Consider the following 20,258-nt stretch of genomic DNA (forward strand, 5'->3'; position numbering starts at 1 on the left):
GGTACAACTTTCTCTTCCTTTTTCTGGTCTGATTACACATTCTTGTATTGTCGAGATTGAACACCTCTGATATCAACAGCCATTGTTCAGTTGTACATGCCTCCTCTATAACTCAATATCCTGCTCCATATTTATCTATATTCCCTACTGAATGGGAATATGAGAAGACTGCTGCTATAGCAAGCTGCATAAGGGTTTCTTTTTTTCAGCCTTCCCTTTATCAACTATCTCTGTGTTTCCATGCTGTGCCCTTTTTCCTATAGACCTGCATTCATATTTATGTCTCTCTGTGTTTATTGCCCACTCAAAATCCACTCCACCAGTGACACTGGTGAAGACAGACTAAAATAACCTATGCTAATTTAAAATAATATCTGCCAGTTCTACACGGTTATACATTGTGCTTCTTCCAAAGGCAGCGATGCAATTATGGGTACTAGGGTGCACAAAGTGATATGGAGGTTTCCATGGCAATTATTCAATTTAATTGGAAATTGTGTTGGGAAAGACTCATTTCAAGTGCAGCCTGCAATTTGAATTTGTTTCCAAAGAATCTGAACTTGTTTAGGCTGGGTTAGTGAATTCCTAATTTTCAGGAAGACACAGTCTTTAAAATTCTATCAGGGGGTGGAAAACCAAGGTAAGGTTGTTAAGCTTGTTAACATTTAAGACCATGTATCCACTTATGCAATACAGTGTTTTTTACTGTAAGGTAAATATTTTATGCTTTAAATTAAAGAGGAAGAGTTAAAAATCAAATTGATGCACAATGTCCTTGAAGCTACAAGGCAGAAGAACCAGAAAAAACACAAGTACCAAAAAGGACAATGGGCAGACAACATGCTGAAGGAGACAAATCATCAATGAGATCAAGTCCACAAGATCAAACTTTTGTATTTTCATATATTTTAGCTACTCTGTGTTATTGTTCTAACAACAATGAAGACGAAGTTAATTCCAGCCTTAATATGTTTTAGAGTGACAAAGTATGAACTGGAGGGAAGCATCTGGTTTATCTTGGTTAGATACTAAAACAAAGCTATGACTTAATTTCCTGTAGGAAAATGAGATTTCTTTCCTCTCCCAATTTCCATCACCACAATGAGTAAAACATATTTTAGGCCTCAATTTATAAAAAACCCAAAATAATCTACTTAAAGTGATGAAAACCCAGAAACAATCTCTGAACTGTGGTTTCATATTCACTAAATTTATAGCATTGCCATTTCTGAAACAAAACTCTATTAAATTTCTATTTGTATCATTTTAAGACTGCATAGGCTATGTGCCAAAAATGTCTCAAGTTAAAAATAGTTCCTTGTCTCCTTCATAAATATTAAATAAAAATTAAATTGATGTGAGGGTAGGGGTAGAAGTGTTCTTTCCCAGCTACAAAATCCTCCTAAGTGGGAAAAACCTGTACCTAAAAACAGGCGGCCATGGCAGTATGTGACCAGAAGCAGCAGAATAATTTTAACAATGTAGCTTTGGTATTAGTGTGTTTGTCTCATTGTATTTCTGTACTTATTCAGAATGCCTAAAACAGAAAAAGGAAGAATGACTCCTAACTTCCATGTCAATGATTGCATCACAGTTGAGAAGAAAGCAAAATGACATGAATGTGCTTTTCATAATATATATGTAATCCATTTTTAATTAACTGGACTCTAATAATAATAATGTCTAATAATAATAATGTCTTTTGTGGAAAGGCATGGGGATGGGAAGTAGAAATTCCAGGTTACCAAGAGACTCTTTTCTCGGCCCATGGTGAGTTCTGTTTTGGTCAGAAAATATCTCTGCAAGACAGGGGAACCAATTTGCTTGAAAAAGAAGCACGAACCTGAAAGGGGTCCCACAAGGACAATCTAGCAGTGGAGGGCTTTTCACTACCTGGACAATTTGCTCTATTTTTGGACCTGTTCTGCCATATGGTGGTGGTCCTGGGCTAATGGTTGGACTTGATGATCCTAAAGCTCTTTTCTAACCTTAACAATTCCATGATTCTATAGGCTGACAGGTCTCACCTCCCTCATCTTTTGCTGTACATTCCACCCTCCTTTGATATTTACGTCTTCCTTCATTTTACTACTTGACCCTCTCATAATTCTTAAAATATATAGCAATCAATAGAAAGGTTTCTTGAATTTTTTTTTATGCTTCTGGACATGAAAGAAATATACTCTCATTCCTATGTATGTCATTTGTATAAATAGAAAATAACTTATTCAAGTTAAAAGTAAGCAAATTTCATTTACTTCTGAATGTGGCAACACCCACAGTTACTCATTTCTGATGGATATAAAGGCTACTGGTGATGCTCCTTGTCTAAGTTTCTGTTTCCCACACAGAAGGTAACTCTATACCTATCCAAGCTTTCATTAATTTTCAGGGTTGGAGAAACATAGTATTAAACACCAATGTTCATGGTGTTGAAGGGATAAGTAAGACCTGAAGGTTGGTTTTGGCTAACAATAAGGTTCGAAAAGGCTCTGGCTGAGGCACTGCTCTCAATAAATTAAATGCAATAACTGGATCCAGTAGAAAGCTACTTTTTTAATAGCAAAATTATATGCCTGGCTGTGGGAAGTGGGACATGAGGAGAGGGACAAAAAACCCCAACTTTACAGTTTCACTTGCCATCATTTCCTGAGAAAGCCACCAAGATATAAGAGCCATAAATCTCTCTTTTCATTTTGGTTCAATAATGCAAGCATATAAAGAACATAAAGGAAATCTCTTTCTTACTTATAAGAACGCACAGAAAAAAATTGTCAGTGAAAGTTGTACTTCATTTTCAGAAATGGCAGAATGATTTCCATGCAGGAATTGGATGTTCTGCTCACTCCCCTCAGCAGACTCAAAACTGGAAATGTCACACAGAGTGGAAACCTTCACCAGCAGGAGACAGGCTAAATATCTCTGATTGAAGGACCTGCAGTTTTTCTTGACCACAGGAAGACATTTTCCCATCTAACAGATGCAGAGTAATTCCTCCATAAAATGAATTATCCACTATTCCTTGAAGTCTTGGGAAAAGCTGAAAGTTCAATAAAGAGTGTGGTCCTTTAAATTTACACACTTCAGCTCCTCACATTTCCTGTGGGGAATATAAATTGCTTCTAAGTACTTACTATTCTGCATGCCATTCAAATTCTGTTGCTTCAATTCATTATATTAAAAAGTAATACAAACTTCAATTATTCGTTGTAAAATTACAAATTTAGCTAAAGTACACAGAAAATTCAATTCACACCAAAATGGCTACAATGTTCGAATTAATGTATTTGCAGTCCTCCCACGTCCTTCTCAGCATCCTTTAAAATGTCACTTATTTTTTATAAAGTTATAGATTTTCTGAGTATTGATGTGCTCTATCAACAGACAAGTTCTCTCTGCTTTTAGTTCTGTAGATATTACTCACCCACCCCAAATCACTAACGATTACAGCTGAAATAAAGGAGTCCATACGAGCAGAGGTTACAGCCCTAGACTTACAGCTCAAAAGTTTGCACCTTATAAACCTCTCATCTTCAATCCTACATTCAAAAGGTACTTATGATTTCAAAGAAATTGCAAATCAAATGATTACACGCTACAGGAAATTAGATAAAAGAGAAAGGAACCACTTCAACACCATCAAGAGATTCTGTTCAGCTATTATATTAATAGTAAAAAAACATATTTTGATTGCAGCTTCTGCAGGTATAAAATGACAGGGTTTAGATTCTCTTTTATTGAAGTGCACAGATCCACAAAGTGTTTTCAGTCCTACAAGGCGTTTTAGTCTTGTAATCATTCAGCAAAGCATTTGGTCTGCAGTTCTTTATTTTTTAAGCAGAGTAATAAGTGCACTTGTTGAAATATGTTCTAGAGTATGTAGCACCTTTCAGAATAAATTCAAGCACCAGAATTAAGTATAAAAAAAAAAGGTTGAACTTCTGTACCATGGAAATCGACACCAAAGCTCGTACATTTTTAAAGCTAAGTGATGAATTTACTACCCCTAACTTCAGTTTTAATTTCTTTACAGAATCTCATGTAACCTTTATGTTAACATTATATTATGTAAAATCCAATGCTTTTTCAGTTCAAATTAAGATAAAAATCTCAAAAATAAAACCCACTGCAGATATAATGACCATCTTTTTGTAAGGAATGGATGTTTTCCTGTCTTTTTTTATGCTCTAATTTAACTAAAATTAAAAAAAAAATCAGTGCATGGAAAAATTGGAAATATTAGGGCACAAAACCCAATTGTTTTTATTAGCTGTTAAGAACACCTAACCCAGGAACTGTGCATTGCACTAACATCCACACTGCAGTACACTTGAAGCTAACAGTGGGATTATATAAAATATATATAATATAGATATATATGCATATACACTAATAAAAACAAGTCACAAAGTTTATGGGCTACTACTTCTCTTGCCAACTCTTGCCACTCATAAATGCTTTTCCAAGATATTTTGCAACAATATTTTCCAAATTACCTTACAATCAGACTTTCAAATCCTGTTCTTTTCCTTTAATAATTTAAATATAATTTTATATGCAAGAGAGTACTCTAGTGAACGCCTCTCCAAAAAAATTAAATTATAAATGAAAAAATACATTCCTAGTAAATATTTTCATTTTAGAATATTAAAGAGAAATGGTTTTAAACAATTTTTTTCTTACAAAAAATGGTGCAGAAGCATGAGTTGAGGAAACAATTTACCTTTCTTGTCATCGAAGTACAGTGTCTGTTGAGCTGGATTTGACCACTGGAGGGAGGTGTTATCATTTTGATCGACCCTGCAGGTCAAATTTGCCGTTCCCCCTTCAACAACCGTGACGTTCTGTGTAAGTGGAAACTGCCCTTGGCTGCCTGAGGAGGGAGGGGAGGAATGCAGAAGGGAAGAGAGTAAGAGGAAAAAAAAGAAAATATTTAGGTTGTAGAACTGAATTTATTGCAGCAGATTCAATGTGATCTATTCTGACCAAGGTAGCACAATAAACCAAAAAAAAATTACATTTACAATATATTCTCTGTATCTGAGAAACAGATAGATGAATTAAGAAACAAGGATTCTTCCCCCCCCCCCCCCCCGTAAGACATACTATACAGTTACAAAGAAGCGCCCTGCAATTTTATCTCCTCAGACATACCCACAGATGACTCAGTACAGACAATATAGTCAAATCAGTGTTGAAAACATCACTGAAAGCATAACACAAAACTCCACACAGAGTTTTTTCAAAGAGAGGGACAGGGCAACCATGACTCCCTGTTTCTTTTTATACATTTTAAAGGCCTCTCAGGATGACGTTTTTCACGTCAGGTTTGGAAAGTTGTTGGAGAGCAAATGTAGTGTGAATCTAATACCCGATGCATACTCTGCTGAGGGAATATAACCTGATCTCATATGAAAATGGAAGAGATGATGTAGTAGGTCTCTTGCACATCTGTGATTCTATCCCAGAGCATTATGAATCACATTAAGTGCTTGCTGAAAAGTCACTGGGAAGATTTCCAAATGCCTCCACACAATACAGGAGCAGTATCACTCAGGTTCTTAAATCACCAGCATTTTCAATGGCATAGTTAGACTAAAGTGTTTATGTGTGGGGAGAATAGCACAGCCCTTGTCAAACAGCACAACACATTCTGACAAACAGTATTGCAAGAAGGGAGCAGGGTAAAAACGTGGAAGAAAAACATGGAAGACATTTTTAATACAGGCGGGGAAAGAAAGAAACCTTCAGTAGTCAGCAAGACACATCATGGATTCTGTGATCATTATCTAGGACATATATTAATTTACTTAAGGATACTATGCAAAAGAAAGACAATCCAGTACTCTAAATCAAACCTGTGCTTCTTTCTTCCCCTCCTTTTATACAAGTTCTGCCAATAAAAGAAGCACTGAAGAGTAGGTAGAGCTGCTCACACAAGAACCATAATGCCAAGACTGACACTCAAGTGGGATGTGTCAGAAACTAAAAACCTCTCTACAGTCCTACAGGAGCAAACAAGCTCATAGACATGTCATAGGTACATCAAGGAAATAATATATACAATATTCACTAATCATACCAATACAGAATCACAAATCCAGCACAAAACCTTCACAGAAACATCTTATTCTAGTGGCTCTCATCCCAGTTTTTCCCAGCTAAGTTAAACTGAAGCATGTCTTCTACATAAAAGGTAAGATAATGAAAATCTATTATCTAGCATACAGGTTTTCAGATGAGCAGAATAAGGACGTACAAATTAAAAGACTAACAACTGAACTTCTATTTGACCTATTGATACTACCAAAGATGTAATTGTAGCCAGATTTCCCTATGGATTGGTTTCCCTATATTAATTATGATGGCCTTAGATGTGGAAAATAAGTACCTACATCAGTGAAATAAATATTTCCATCAAACTGCAAATCTGAATAACTGGTATAATTTTTGCATAAATATCAACTTCCTACAGATATCTAAAGATCAACACTTACTGTGTTCTGAAATTTACTCTAAGAGAGTATTTACTATCCATAGGATAACAGATATAGTAAACAAAAAATAAGGAATGCTGAAAACACCATGACTAATTTAAATGCTGCAAACAAAAAATGCCGAAATTCTCATGACATCCTCTGTATCTGACACTTCATTAATCAAACCCTGCTTCCTGAAAGCCACACGTTGAGAAATACTTGATGAGTGAAAAATCATAAACAAGGACGGGGGAAAAAAAAAGAAAACAGAAAAGATTTGTCATTTCCTTCTATTTCCCCTCTTTCAATTCCAATGTGTCAAGGAACCTCAAGATATTGCATAAATTGCTTATCGCTTAAATTAGAATTTTAAAGATCCAAAAAACCCGCACACAGCATGTTATTACTTCCACTAAATTACAAGCAACTTACCAAAGAAATAACCTTCTAAAGTATGAGTTCTGGATAGGAGGCTATGTGGGCTAAAATACTTTTTGCATACAAAAAGCATTAAACAGAACCTACTGCCAGAGATTAGCACAGTGAAATCTGCCATTTACATGAAAGACCTGGAATGGAAGATAGTTTAATAAAAAACCTGCTGTAATGATTTAGGACCTTATTAACACAATTTAGGAGATCTTCCCATAATTACCCTGATCTCCCCATAATTACCCTATATTCCCTTTCGGATATTACAGTTCTCACCATGAAGGTGTCAGTGTACCTGCAGTCTGTCATGTGCTAATGACTGTGAAGTCACAGACTTGTCTGATCAGAAGAGTGGTTGGTATGTAAACTAGTCTGATCAACCAGATAAATGGGTGATGGAGATGCCACAATCCAAAGAGGATGAAAGAACTTTCCTTTCTCTGACCACTCTAATGTGTGCTGGAGTTTTGGAAGCAAGAAATAACCTAGCATATGAAAATGAGACCCAAACATTCATCCTATCCCTTACCAACACAGAAGCTGTGTGGATCTGGAGAACAGGCACAGGGCTTCATAGGAAGCTTGGAGTGGAGAAAGAGGTACAGAGAAAACGAGCCATCTAATATGGAAACTAGCCCAAGTGGAAAGAAAGGAGCCCATGCAGAACAGATTAAAATAGATAAAGTGAGACCACAGGAATGGATACTGAACACTTCTCAATAAAGACAAAATCTATCAGCAAGTGGACCGGAGAAGGCTGTAAAACCCTGCATGAAACAGATGAACACTAAAGAAAGCACCAGCATTGTGTGTTTTAAGTGTCAAAGAAGTGGTTTTATGCCACTAGAGGTTGCATATGGTTCCTGAGGGGACCGACGGTGTTTTGTGGGAGAGGCCTTGTTTCTGATAAACAGAAAGGTAGCATGTTCCCAGGAAGGATGCCAGGGAAGGTGCCAACCCATGCAAGTGCTCAGTGAGATGGAGAATCCAGGCCATAGGTGGTGCAGGCTCCTGCTGCAGCCCAGTGACCCGAAGCTGGAGACCACTGACCGGAATCACATCATTCCCCAAGGCACTTATTTTGGAAAACCCCTTATGGCTGGGGCAACTTATTACCACTGCCAAAAAACCCATTCATATTCCCAGCATTGAATAGGCTGGTTCTGATCCATTTGAATAGGCCCATTAAATCAAGAATAGTTGGTGATGAGCCTTCAATAAAAAGGCAAGTCTAAAGGCCCTGCCACATTGGGGCTATCATAATTTCAACAACCCAACACCATCACTATGACTCTTTAGTATGAACAGTTTTTAATACTGGTATTAAACTCCCATTTCCTCATTTCTTCCTTAACTCTGGAAGCAGAGATTAAACAAGAAAATGTCCTCTAACAAAAGCATTTCACCTTCACTTAAGAAGTCTAGTAATGGAAAATTAATGGCCCCTTTGGTAACTTATTTCAGAGAGCAGGAGTCACCCTTGTTTAAACAAAACCACAGAATTTACTCCTGGTATGTTGCTGTAACACTTAGCTTCCAGTAGCTCTTATATCTTTTACCCTGCTCTGAAGAGTTGTTTCTTATCAAATTTCTCTTGTAGGCACTTAGAGACTGTGATCATATCACCCATTAACCTTCTTTTTGATAATCTAAATAAATTGAGCTCCTAAGTCTTCCTGTAGAAACTGTATTTTTCTAATCCCTTAATTAGTCCGTGGCTCTTCTCTGTGACCTCTGCAATTTGTCATCTTTTTTTCTCAAGTGTGTTCAGGCCCAGACCTGGAAACCTCACTGCTGCAGTTACAGAAGGAAAAAACTGCAAAGGTGATGCCACTTCTCTACCAGCACTTTGTGTTCTTGTTTGCACACCAAGATGAGTCCCCTGGGCTAGAGGATCATGCAGGAATCCAGCTGTGACTGATGGTCTACCATGGTGCTGGGAGTTTTTTCTCAGACACCATTCCAAAGACTGGCTCTCATTCCAGTTCTCCTCCTGTAGCTCTCAGATACACTTCCCTATGTTTCACTGCCCCGAACACAGCATTTTAGGTAAGTTCAGTACAATTTATTTCCTACTTTACTATTACCTGAGGTGATTGACAGGTATGATTGAGATAAGGAATACAACTCAGATGATCACCATTGTAAAGACAGGGCTGCCCACCCAGCAGACTTGCTTTTCTCACAACAAATTCCTGGCAATGACATTTCTACCCTCCACCAGCAGGTCAAGTCAATCAAACACGTACATATCCACCACAGTATATACAATTACATTCTGTTCCGTGATCAAACCTTGAGGCAGGACAAACTATTTTCCTGTCTGTTTGGAGTACACTACTAAAGAGCAAAAAAATAAATAAATTACTGATGGCCCATATTACAATTCCTTTCTGAAAAGGAAGCAAGGAGTTTCATTAGAAAACACTACAATATTAGGTAAAGGTAAGTTACAATAAGCAATGAATATATGGCAGAAAGGCTGCTGCATTTAGACATCGCTGTCATCGTATTGTGACCCAGTCCCTCTGCTCATTTTAGGAAGCTTTTTTAAAAAAATTATTTCAACTAGTTTGACTAGATGGAGCTATAGTTAAGTGTATTCTACCACAGGTTGTTTCTGCAATGCTTTGTGGAGGACCAATACTGCTCTGCAGTAGAACTGACGGGCTCATATCTCATTAGCCACAAGCTGTTTCCTGTCAAGAAAAGCTTTTATTTTTTTTTTACCCCCCCCCTAGAAATCATGGCTAAACTGCTTCTGTGGATTTTAACATTGATTTTTATCTCAGTATGTGACAAGTCTATGCAGAATAATTATCATTATTTGGTCCAGTTCGGAAACATTCATCACGTGAGTTCGTCTCATGTTTATTTGTTTATGTTTGGGTTAGGTTTTTTGCTTGTTTTCGTGGGTTCGGTGTGTTTGGGTTTTGGTTTGTTTTTTTTTTTACTTTTTTGCAATTACAATGAAAGCTCTTTAATAGAGTTCAACACTTCTGCTTGATGCTTAGGTGATACATTCTAATCAATTTACCAGGCTAATTATAAATGTGACTAGGTGGCTGTAAGCACTGAGAAAACATAATCCTCTCTTTACTTTTGTTTCTGCAAATATCTGTTCCTGTAGTAAACAGTTATGTTACAAAATAAGAGCATTTCACAGTAAAAGTGCAGGAAGCTTTGTCTACTCATGTCACTGTTTACCAGAAAGTAATAATAATAAAAAAAAAAAGTAGTTGTGGATAGAGAGGAGGGCCTGAACAAGAGGTGACAGCAGTGAATAGCAATGTTTTGACACCTCAGCTCTACCTGCCCAGTGTCCCTATGAGGTAAATTAAGCTTGTCAGCATATAGGAGGGAAAAAGTAGAGTTTACAGTTCTATAACAGAGATTTATCCTTTTCAGTCTTACACAGAACCACAAAGTCTTTTATTTGATACCTTTATAGCATGAAGTCAGCCAAAACCATAGCCCATAAAAATGCAAAGTTGTATCAGAGGAAATAAAGAAAAGAATTATTGAACAAATAATTTTTCAAAACTGTCTGATTTTTTAATACTGATTTCATTTGGACCAGGCCCTAACAAAAAACACCCCAAAACCACCAAACAACAGAGCACACGTTTGGTTGAGAAGGCAAGGAACTTACTACTTCAAATAGCAGCTTGCATCTGTGGAGAGAATACATCAATTTTGGCCTTCTTTCTTAGTAAAGAAACTAAAACACTAGAAACAAAAGCCAGCATGATGAAACATCTAATATATGATGATGAAACATCTAATATCACTTTCCTAGCTTTCTCAATTTATATATGAAATAATGCAAACATCTCTCCAAGGAGATGAAGCGTTATTAGCTTGTCTTTATTTAATTTAAAGAGCAGTGATACTGTAAACTGCATTTCATCAGGCACAAACTGGGGTCTGCATTACTGTGCTACTAATGTCTCTTGTAACTTTCTAATAGGAATGAATCCCCTTCCCTATTTTTTTCAGCATGGATACCCAATAGCAGGTTAGTGTGCTGGAAACATTGACGAAAGAAACTACATAAGTTGTTGCCTCTATTATTTCACTTAATTTCTAAGAAAAGTCTTGAGAGTGTGGTAAAATATTGATGAGAGATTAAAGAAGATTAACTCTTGATACAGATCTACCTGCTTTGCATTATTTTAAAAGACAATACAGCAATGTACCTGCATGTTAAACTATGTTCATACAGTGTTGTTAAAGAAAGAGAAACTTGCCTGAGCATAATTGGATAAACAGAGTCTTTGACGGGGTGAATTCACCTTTGCTAACTTGCTGCCTTAAATGGCAATAATTTAGTCCTATATCTGGATAGTATATACTTTTTTAGAGTTTATGCCCAGGGGGAATGTTCTGTAAATTGTTTGCTCACTAAAGAAACATTGTTTTAAAAAAAGAAACAAAATAAACAGACAAATTTTGTGTTCTAGTAACTGTTCCAAACTCTGGTAACAAAACCACTTGCAGAGAACACTGGAATTAATGACACAACTGTAGAAAGTTACTACTGTTACCTCTAGACTGTTCATTCAAGGTCATTTGGCTTTTTTGAAAGGTTAAGCAATTCTAAAACAATGCTAAGGAGAAGAGTGCACTGGTACAGCCTCTGATTTCAGACTACAGGATTTATGGTATACATCAATAAGAGAGAAGCAGGAAGTCTTTGTTCCTTCCTTCATCCCCTGTGTTTCAAGAGTATGTTTCCAAACCAGCAGCTAACTCAAGATATGATTAATTTGGACTATATTAGAGTGAAAGAGATTGCATATATAAATTGGAAAAAATACATAGGGAAGCACAATCATTCCATAATGACAAATAGGAAAAAGTATGAGAGAGACAATGGGAAAAAAAAAGTATGCACAAACAGTGCTGTTTCCTAGGAACCTTGCATAAGTGACTATTTTTACCCTTTTCAGGCTATCACCATGGTATTATTTGTTTGCAAATGGAGAAGAGTATCCAGGGGTCTTATTTATTTATTTTGAAAGGGGAAAAAAGCATTCCCCTCCACCACCCTAAATTCCTGATGGAAGTTACAGATACAAACATAATTAAAGTGAACCTCATTTTCCCACAACTGTGATAACAAACTGATGAATTTTCTGGTTCTCATAAGTGTAAATATGGCTTAGGGTTTGGTGTCACTTTTCACTTTAAAGTGCTATGCTCAGTTCTTTGTGCCTCAACAAAATCCTTTTTCTCTAAAAGCAGGACAGTACCCAACCCTAACATGAAGCATAAGGAATTAGACAGTAAGTCCTTTGAGGATCTGGGCCTCATTGTCACTTCATTTCCATTCCTAATCTTTAATATGAGAACAGTTGCATTTTCTTACTTCACATCAATTGCTCCAAGAAGATACCTGAGCTAATCTCCCAAATACTTCAGCAGCACAGTCATAACATTACCCCCAGCTCTACCCTATTTTAATCTTGGTTTGAAATACTCTGGGCAGATGTGAATGCATTTCACCTCAACATTGGTAGGAGATATTTTGGAAAATAACACCTTTACTGAAGATAAGTAATGTTTAAGGAAGATGGAAATTACAAGAAATTCCAAAATAATTGAGAAAATTTTGGCCAGATTAAAAGTAAAGATGAACTGAAAACATTAGAAATATTCAGCTTTCACTAGTGTCAAAACTTTTTTTTTTTTCAGAAAAATCAAAATACTTTGGATTTAATTTTTCAACATTAAAATTTCCACTGAAAGATAATTATACAACCAAAAAAATTACATTTGTTGATTCATATTTTTCCTCCTCGTTTTGCCACAACACCTTTAATGATTTCCTTTTTCCACCTGTGAAAAATATCAAACCTACTGGAAAAAATGCTCTCTCAGGCTTTCCAGCTATTGAGTCATTATAAAAGAAAATATACTTCCATCTCTCCAGGAATGCACTTTTCCTCCTTTCTGCATCCTTAAAAACAAATAATGATGTTTGAAGACCAACATGCTGGTCACCCACCTGGCAAGGACTTTCTTTTTGTCTCCCTGTTTCTCTTTGTTCCCTGTCCAACCACTTTTTCTACCTTAGCAGAAAACAACCCGGGTTTAAAATCCTTTCACTTTTACCTTTGTCTCACCACTTTCTGAAATGTCATCCAAAAGAGAAGTGAAAAGACAGAAGAAGAGGCAACTGTACAAGTCAGATCTGAGTAGTGTTGTTGTTTGAATGTTTGTAACCTCAAAAAACATTTGGAAATCAAAAAAGGAAAATCCACCATAACTGAACTGCTTATTCTTAATTACAAATACCCCTGGAAAATGTTTACTCACGGAGTGAAGCCTTCTGTATTTAAATGGAAGTTCAAATGTTTCACTGTACCAAACAACTGAGCACAACTGAAAATTAAAACTGTTCTAGGTTTGCCTTAGCATGTGCCCACATATAAGGTTTTATTCCTGTTAAAATATACAATTAAACATACACCTTGTACCTGTTTGCACATATATACCCAAACGGGACAGGGGATGAAGAAGGAGAGAGATAAAATCATCAATAAACCCCCACTTGTTTCTGTAAATTTAACTTCTCTTTACTTCAGACTGTATATTTAAATTAGACTAGAACAGCATATCTAAACCCTGTTCTTCCAACCTCTGGTTTGGAAACAAGTCTAAAACCAGTCATTGCACTAGTACTTTGAATAAATCCTTGCTACCTGGACTTCCAACACTTTCACTGTTCAGCTTGCTTCAGGTAATTCTCTAAGATAAATGAAGAAAAAGTAAAGGTAGAAAAATCAGGTTTTGATCAGAGATGCTGTGTGTGTGGCATTACACTTACCTGTTCTGATTTCCAGATTACCAGTGTCTTTTCAGTGAAATACTCTGTAGTTGTAAATAGTCCTGACAAAATCATCCTAGTGGTAAATGGGGATCAATACCAAGAAGTTTGATCCTTGAGTTTGGTCAATGTAACAAAATATGGACCATTAAACACACTTTCAAAAAAAAATCCTCTTCATAAATATATTTACTATTAAAACTATTGTGAAGAGTTGTGTGTGTATGTTGCCTTTTAACACACAAAAGGCAATACTGTCTTGAAGGTGGGAAATACTGTGCCTGCAGATGGTTTTGATCTGAACAGGCACTCCCTTGATGACTTTGTGTTGATCAATACATTGATACATCCTGGCCAAATGGGAACGTTCTCTGAAGAAAACAGTTCTGATTCTCACAGAGCAGAAGTCAGAATGATAAATAAAACGTTTTCCACTTGTGATCATCTGTATATTCACAAAGTTTTCCTTACTGATGATTTCACCCTCCATGTCAATATTTGGCTTCTTTGATGTTTGACTCCTTTTCTAGTACAGAAGAGATCTCTGAAACACTTCTCTGATGAAGCTAACAAAAGTTCAAATACAAAACAACAGGTTTAAAACTGACTTTGTACTTGATGGTTTTTTCCCCTCTTTTGGTTTACACAATAAAACAAGATGAGGAATTTGGTCTGGAGAATGACTGCTGTATACAGTTCCAGTAGCCCTTTTGAGCCTAAGTGGTACCAAACTATAAACAACAAAACTACTTAGGCCAGACAACATTTTTAGGCACCAGAACCCAGGCTTGAACTACAGACATGAAAGGCAGTTTACACCAAACAAAGATGTATATTCCACTCTGTCTTCTATCCTCATTGCTTCAACACTTGCTCTTTCCTTCCGCTGCGTGTCCTTCCAACAACACTATTTGTGTTTCAGACAGAGGAGGCTTCCTCTGTGCAAGCTTCAGACTGAAGAGAATATTTTCTCAGGTGATTGCTTTTTATCAAATTTCATTTGGGAGCCTCGGTTCCTATTAACAGATATTAGGAGATCAGGGTTGCATCCTGCTAGTCTTTCATGTACCTGTTTCCCTAATGAGTATGACACGCAGATCAGTCTTAGATGTGGCTCTCATTTGGTGCAATTTAGATATCACTTAACGTGAAACTACATTAGACTTCAGTGTACTTTGAAATAAAATCTCTTACTCGACTGACTTTCTTTTTTCCTCCCTGTGGTCTATGAAATATCTATTGATATGGCAGTGCTGATCTGCAGCAGTTCTCCCTGCTGACTTAGGCCAGCAAGCTGCTCATGAATCTAGCAGATGTTTCGGTTGTCTAGGCCAATGGAAACCTTATGGACCCTTTTTTTCTTCATCTCCTCCCAGGAGCAAATGTTAGTACAGCAGATATCTGGATGTGTGCCATGTAGCAGCAGAGACAGGAAAAAGCTGCTGTGGCTGCGCTAAGCGTGGTGTTGTACAACAATTGTATTTTTCCCCAGTCCTCTTTAAAAGGGTTGTTTATAAATGCCATGTTCCTCGAATATAGCTAAACATAAAGTCTGGGGGGTTTAAAAACATATCCCTAGACTTCTCCTGTTGTGCTGTTGAACCTTAGATTAATACACAGGTGTAAGTTAGAAAGGTCTGTCATGTAAGACTTCTGTTTCACAGACAATACAAATTTAGAAATGCCCAAATGCCAGTTGCATTGAACGGCCTGCCCCCAACAACAGATGGTTCAGACTGTGAAAGTGGAAACTGTTAAGGGGATTTAGGAACAAGAATAATCTAAATTTTTTTTAAATTTGATTTAAAAAATGGAATGTTGCTCAGAGAAGCCACGGATACCCCATCCCCGGAAGTGTCCAAGGCCATGTGGGATGGGGCTTTTAGCAACCTGGTCTAGTGGAAGGTGTCCCTGCCCATGGTAAAGGGATTGGAATGAGATTATCTTTAAGGTCCCTTCCAACCCAGGCCAGTCTGTGTTTCTATATTTCTATGATAATTTAAAGGAAATTATATTCCCAAATTCTCCAGCTGCTCTAAAAAACTGCTTTCTGAAAAATTATTTTTTATCACTTGACTTCACTTTCACGGGTAGATGAAAGGAAGTGTCTTTTATTCCAGCTCTCCAAGTTCTTATTCTAGAGCCTGCTTCCTTTTTTTTTTATTGTGACCTCTGGATCCCTTTTATTTGTGAAACTTTGACATGGGGTCTGTCATTTGCAGTGGTCTATAAATAAAACACTTAAACCCAATTATCATATTTATCTGAAACCCTTGCTCTTACTGTTCTTAAAAGTAATGATTTGGTTGAACAAAAGGAATCAGCAGAAAAATGTTTTCCGAATTTCTTCACTTTATGCATTCATGAGATGTATTTTTAGATTCATTATTCCTCTCTCCTAAGCCAGTTAAACTCTGACTCCTCAGAAAGCACAAAAAGGGACAGGACAGGTGTGAAGACAGTGGCAGAACTAGGAGCTCAGAGCTGGCTTCTAAATTTCTACAAGAGGCATTATCATTATTGACATGATTATCAACGTCACCTGGACTGCAATCTTTGTTTCTTTTTCACTAATATGGCCTATAGTCCAACAGGCCCAACAGAATAACTTTATTCATCAATTACTTTCAATTAGAAAAACTGCATATTTCTTAGGAAGTAATTCCAGCTCCTCACAGCAATAAGTATATCAACACAACAATTCAAATTTTTTTGTCTTCCTTAAAATCATATTTTGGTGTGTACTCTTGAAAAAAGAATTCCTTACAGATCTGGAATGAGAATCACAGTTAAATTAGCTGCATTCAAAGGCAAAGAATCAAATTAATCAGCTGCGTATAAATCTAAGCCCTACTTAAAAAAAAATTATTTTTAATTAAAACAAGTCATAATTAGAGGCTACAATAGCTATAATTGCTTTAGTATAGAAAAGTTTTAGTGACTTTTATGACATGTGATACACAAGGGCTCTCTGCAATAAAACTTTTTTTTAAATCCACTGAAATGTTAGAAATCAGCAAGTATATTGATATGTGCATTAAAGCAATTTTCTAGATCAGTGACTTGATGTCAGTAATGGCTGACTAGGTTCCCTACTTGGCTGTACGAATATTTTAGTTGAAACCTTTCATTTTATAATTTACTGAATTATTCTAAAGGTTATTTGGTACCTAAAAAAATGTTGACTTGAGCGAGTTTCTTCTAGAAAAGAGAAAACGTCAATTATTCTGTACATGGTTGAAAAAACGTTTGCTCGAGTCAAATTTGCAGGATAGCCAAAAATTCTGCTCCTAATCTCATTACCATATTTCTTGCATTTTACGTAATAAATTGACGCAAATATGCTATTTTCCAGGATTAAATCATATTATTTTGCCATGACTAAAAGGCAGGAGTGCTCACACACATTAAAGCCCAGTGAGGTAACTCCCAGCTGTGGAGTAACCACATATCAGAAAAAAAATAAAATAGTGCAGAGCAGCTGAAGGTTTGCTTGCTGAATGACGAGTACCTTTGAAACAAGCCCCCTCTTTAGGGATCATGGAGGTAGAAGCAGCAGCATTCCTGAAAGGAACATATGGGGCAGCCACAGGTGTACCATTTCCTTAATCACCCTAAGGTGTGAAATATTTGCAGAACTAACAAAAAAAAACCCGCTGCTACGCAATTAGGGAAACGCAAAGAAAAGAAGAGTTTCTCAGTTGCATCTATTAATGTGTCGCTGTCTGTTGAGCAGCTTTGCAGTTTGCGAGCTCCACAAAGGCATGCAGCAAAAACGTGATTCTCCTTTGCAGTCAGTTCTAGAAAGTGTTAATCACATTAGTACTGACTGTTGATGGTTTTATTCATGAGAGGAAAAGGCAAACAAGAGCAAGCATGAATTGAAATGCCTTAGAAGATACTACAAATTCATTTTGAAAATGTAGGGGGCTTACAAAGCATAAATCTCCCACTCGGTAAGAAATTAATTACATAGCAGAGGAGGATATCTGATAAAATTTACCAGACTGATTTACCAGCTTCATTATACAGATTTTTAAATTCTTTTTAACAGACTAAACAGGCAAATATATTTCCCCATTAGGGAAATATAAATGTCAAAGACCCCATTTGCATATCAGGGGAGGGCAGGAGAGGGGAGGAGGAGACACAATGGCTAACATCTGTTGCACAGATTGAGATAACTAGACCTTCTCTGGACAGCAGAGTGCATTTCTCAGGTGCAGGAATGAAAGAGCAATGCAGTGAATTAATGTGTTTTGAAGTCGAGGAATGTAAGTCAAATATTAGTTTCTGAACTTCTGAATTTTAAAGTTAGTTTTTAAAGTACGTTGCAAACAACACACTTGGGTTTAGGTCTCAGAAGGAGCATAATTATATTAGTAGCTTTCAATCACAGTATGTTCTGAGTAAAATAAGTAATTTATTTTTTTTTTTCTAGCTGGTCTTTCTTAGTTTTTTAAACCTACACAGCAGAAAATGCAACATGAATATTTCTAAATCTTGTTGCCTGCTTACATTCAACTGATTTTTTTTCTTTCTGTTTGCACAAAGCACCTCCTTCTTGGCATTCATCCCCTCAGCAATCAGAATCCCAGCTTGAAATACTATATATGAGGGGAAGGTAAGAGAACTGATCTCGCTCACCAAGTGCCTTTGCTTTGAGTATCAAGACTTCTGTATTTTCAAGACTGTGCACTTGTTTATGTACACTGACAAAGCAAACAAGCAAGTGCTTAGAACACAATGCATTGTATTAACATTGTTACTGCAAATTTTATACCCACACACATCTACATGTTTGCTGCACAGGTTCCTTTGACTGCAGCCATTATAGAGTAACTAGTTTTGTGAAGTAGTTAGCTAAGAATATAAAGATTTGAGAAACATTTCATTTGGGAGAGGAAGCTGATGATGTAGTGGGCATTTTCTGTGATGAAGTCCTACCAATTAAAAAAGAGTGCATGAAGTTCTATGTCTCTGAGCATAGAGCACATGAAACAATAGGAAAGGTGACTTTGTTCATGATTCAAACCTTTTCTCAGTCAATACTCAGCCTCAAGGCATCTATCACGCTTGGACTCTATTTTTTTTTCTTTTCAGTCTGTAATCCAGTGCTCAGTGCTTTCTCTTCAGAACAGTGGGAAGTAGGTAACTGCTACAGGACCAAGTCCTACAAGGGCTCATTTATATTGTTTCTCCATTTCTGATCTAGAGCAAGCACAGCTATCTCCACAGTATACCCCAATTTGCAGTGTAACCATCAGTTTTACTGATCTTCCTGAGTTTCCTCCACAAACAAATTATTGAGATAAACTGTATATCTTCCACACCTGACCTTTGGGCCAAGCAGTTGTGGAGTGGAGATCACTGCCCTCTACAACATTGTTATATGGCTTTTTTTGAACTGTCTTAATTTCAATAGTAATGTATCCCCAATTTCAAGAAGGTACAGCAAAATCCATTAACAAGTTCTTTCTAAACCCTTAGTAAAAACCTAGCTTCTCTACAGTCTTCTACCTCTTGATATTACAAGTGCTGTTTTACTCACTTTTAGATGTTGCTCCTTCTGCTTGACTCTGAGAATCAAAGGAACAGAAAGAATGATAGCAATGAAGACATCTTTTACCATCATGCATTGTACAAAAAGCCTCAGCCAGTTCTCCTGAGCACCACAGAATTATAGTCTCATGCACTTATAAATCTTTCTTACAGCATTTGTTGGACTTCCCATTCTTCAGTTCTCCCGGAATAACATCCACTGATCAAAATGGACTTACCAACACAGTAATGCCAACACAAGTCAAAAGTCAGAAGAAATGTAGCTTGCTACAGTATAGAACACATCTAAAAAAATCAGGGGCATAGAAGAGGATTTGACCTTCTCAATTATTCTGACATAAAATTAAATCATGTCTAATTTAGATATCCTTCCACTTTGAAGCAACTGCTTTCAATGGCAAAAAGTATAAATTCGAAGCCTTTTGTTGAGCATACTTCTCATGAGTGACAGGCTTGGATCAGTTAGTCTACCTTACTCTGCCATTGGCAGCAGAGTCTAGAATGACTCTGCTCTTTCCTGGAGATGCTTATCTCCCTTGCCAAGTCCTGCTTCCTCCACCCTGTGTGCTGCTGTACCACTCCAGCTCTCAGACTGGCCAGACCCTGAGCTGAGCCTGTGAAATGGTTGGGTTTCAGCAGTCTCAGGACACGAGGACTGGGAAGAACCTCTCTGATATCAACTTGGAAGAAAGAAAATCATTACCAAACAACACATGTCTGTGATTTCCTGTCTGCAAGAGAGACTTACATGCAGGCAGACACATGTAAAGCAAATACTCACTGAATGCAGTATGGATTACAAAAGATGACTCAAAACCCAGCCGGAGTTCTCTTACTTAACATTACACTAAACTCACTTACAGAAACAACTTACAGCAACACTTCACAAAGGAAGTTTGCATATTTAAAAGGCCAAGAATAACTGGCTGGCTTTTAGTTAAACATAACTCTGC

At 36.9% G+C, this 20,258-nt stretch overlaps 1 protein-coding gene across 3 annotated transcripts in view; it reads right to left on the reverse strand.

Annotated features, from left to right (window-relative positions):
* CADM2 (cell adhesion molecule 2) overlaps positions 1-20,258 on the reverse strand; it is a 610,491-nt gene that overhangs the window by 177,380 nt on the left and 412,853 nt on the right. For all 3 annotated transcript variants that reach the window (XM_064643962.1, XM_064643960.1, XM_064643961.1), the window contains one exon: positions 4,724-4,873. In XM_064643962.1, coding sequence (XP_064500032.1) covers positions 4,724-4,873 — 150 coding nt within the window. The remainder of the gene's footprint in view (positions 1-4,723; positions 4,874-20,258) is intronic.

This window comes from Pseudopipra pipra, chromosome 2 (assembly GCF_036250125.1).
Source record: "Pseudopipra pipra isolate bDixPip1 chromosome 2, bDixPip1.hap1, whole genome shotgun sequence".
In the NCBI taxonomy this organism is placed as follows: domain Eukaryota; kingdom Metazoa; phylum Chordata; class Aves; order Passeriformes; family Pipridae; genus Pseudopipra; species Pseudopipra pipra.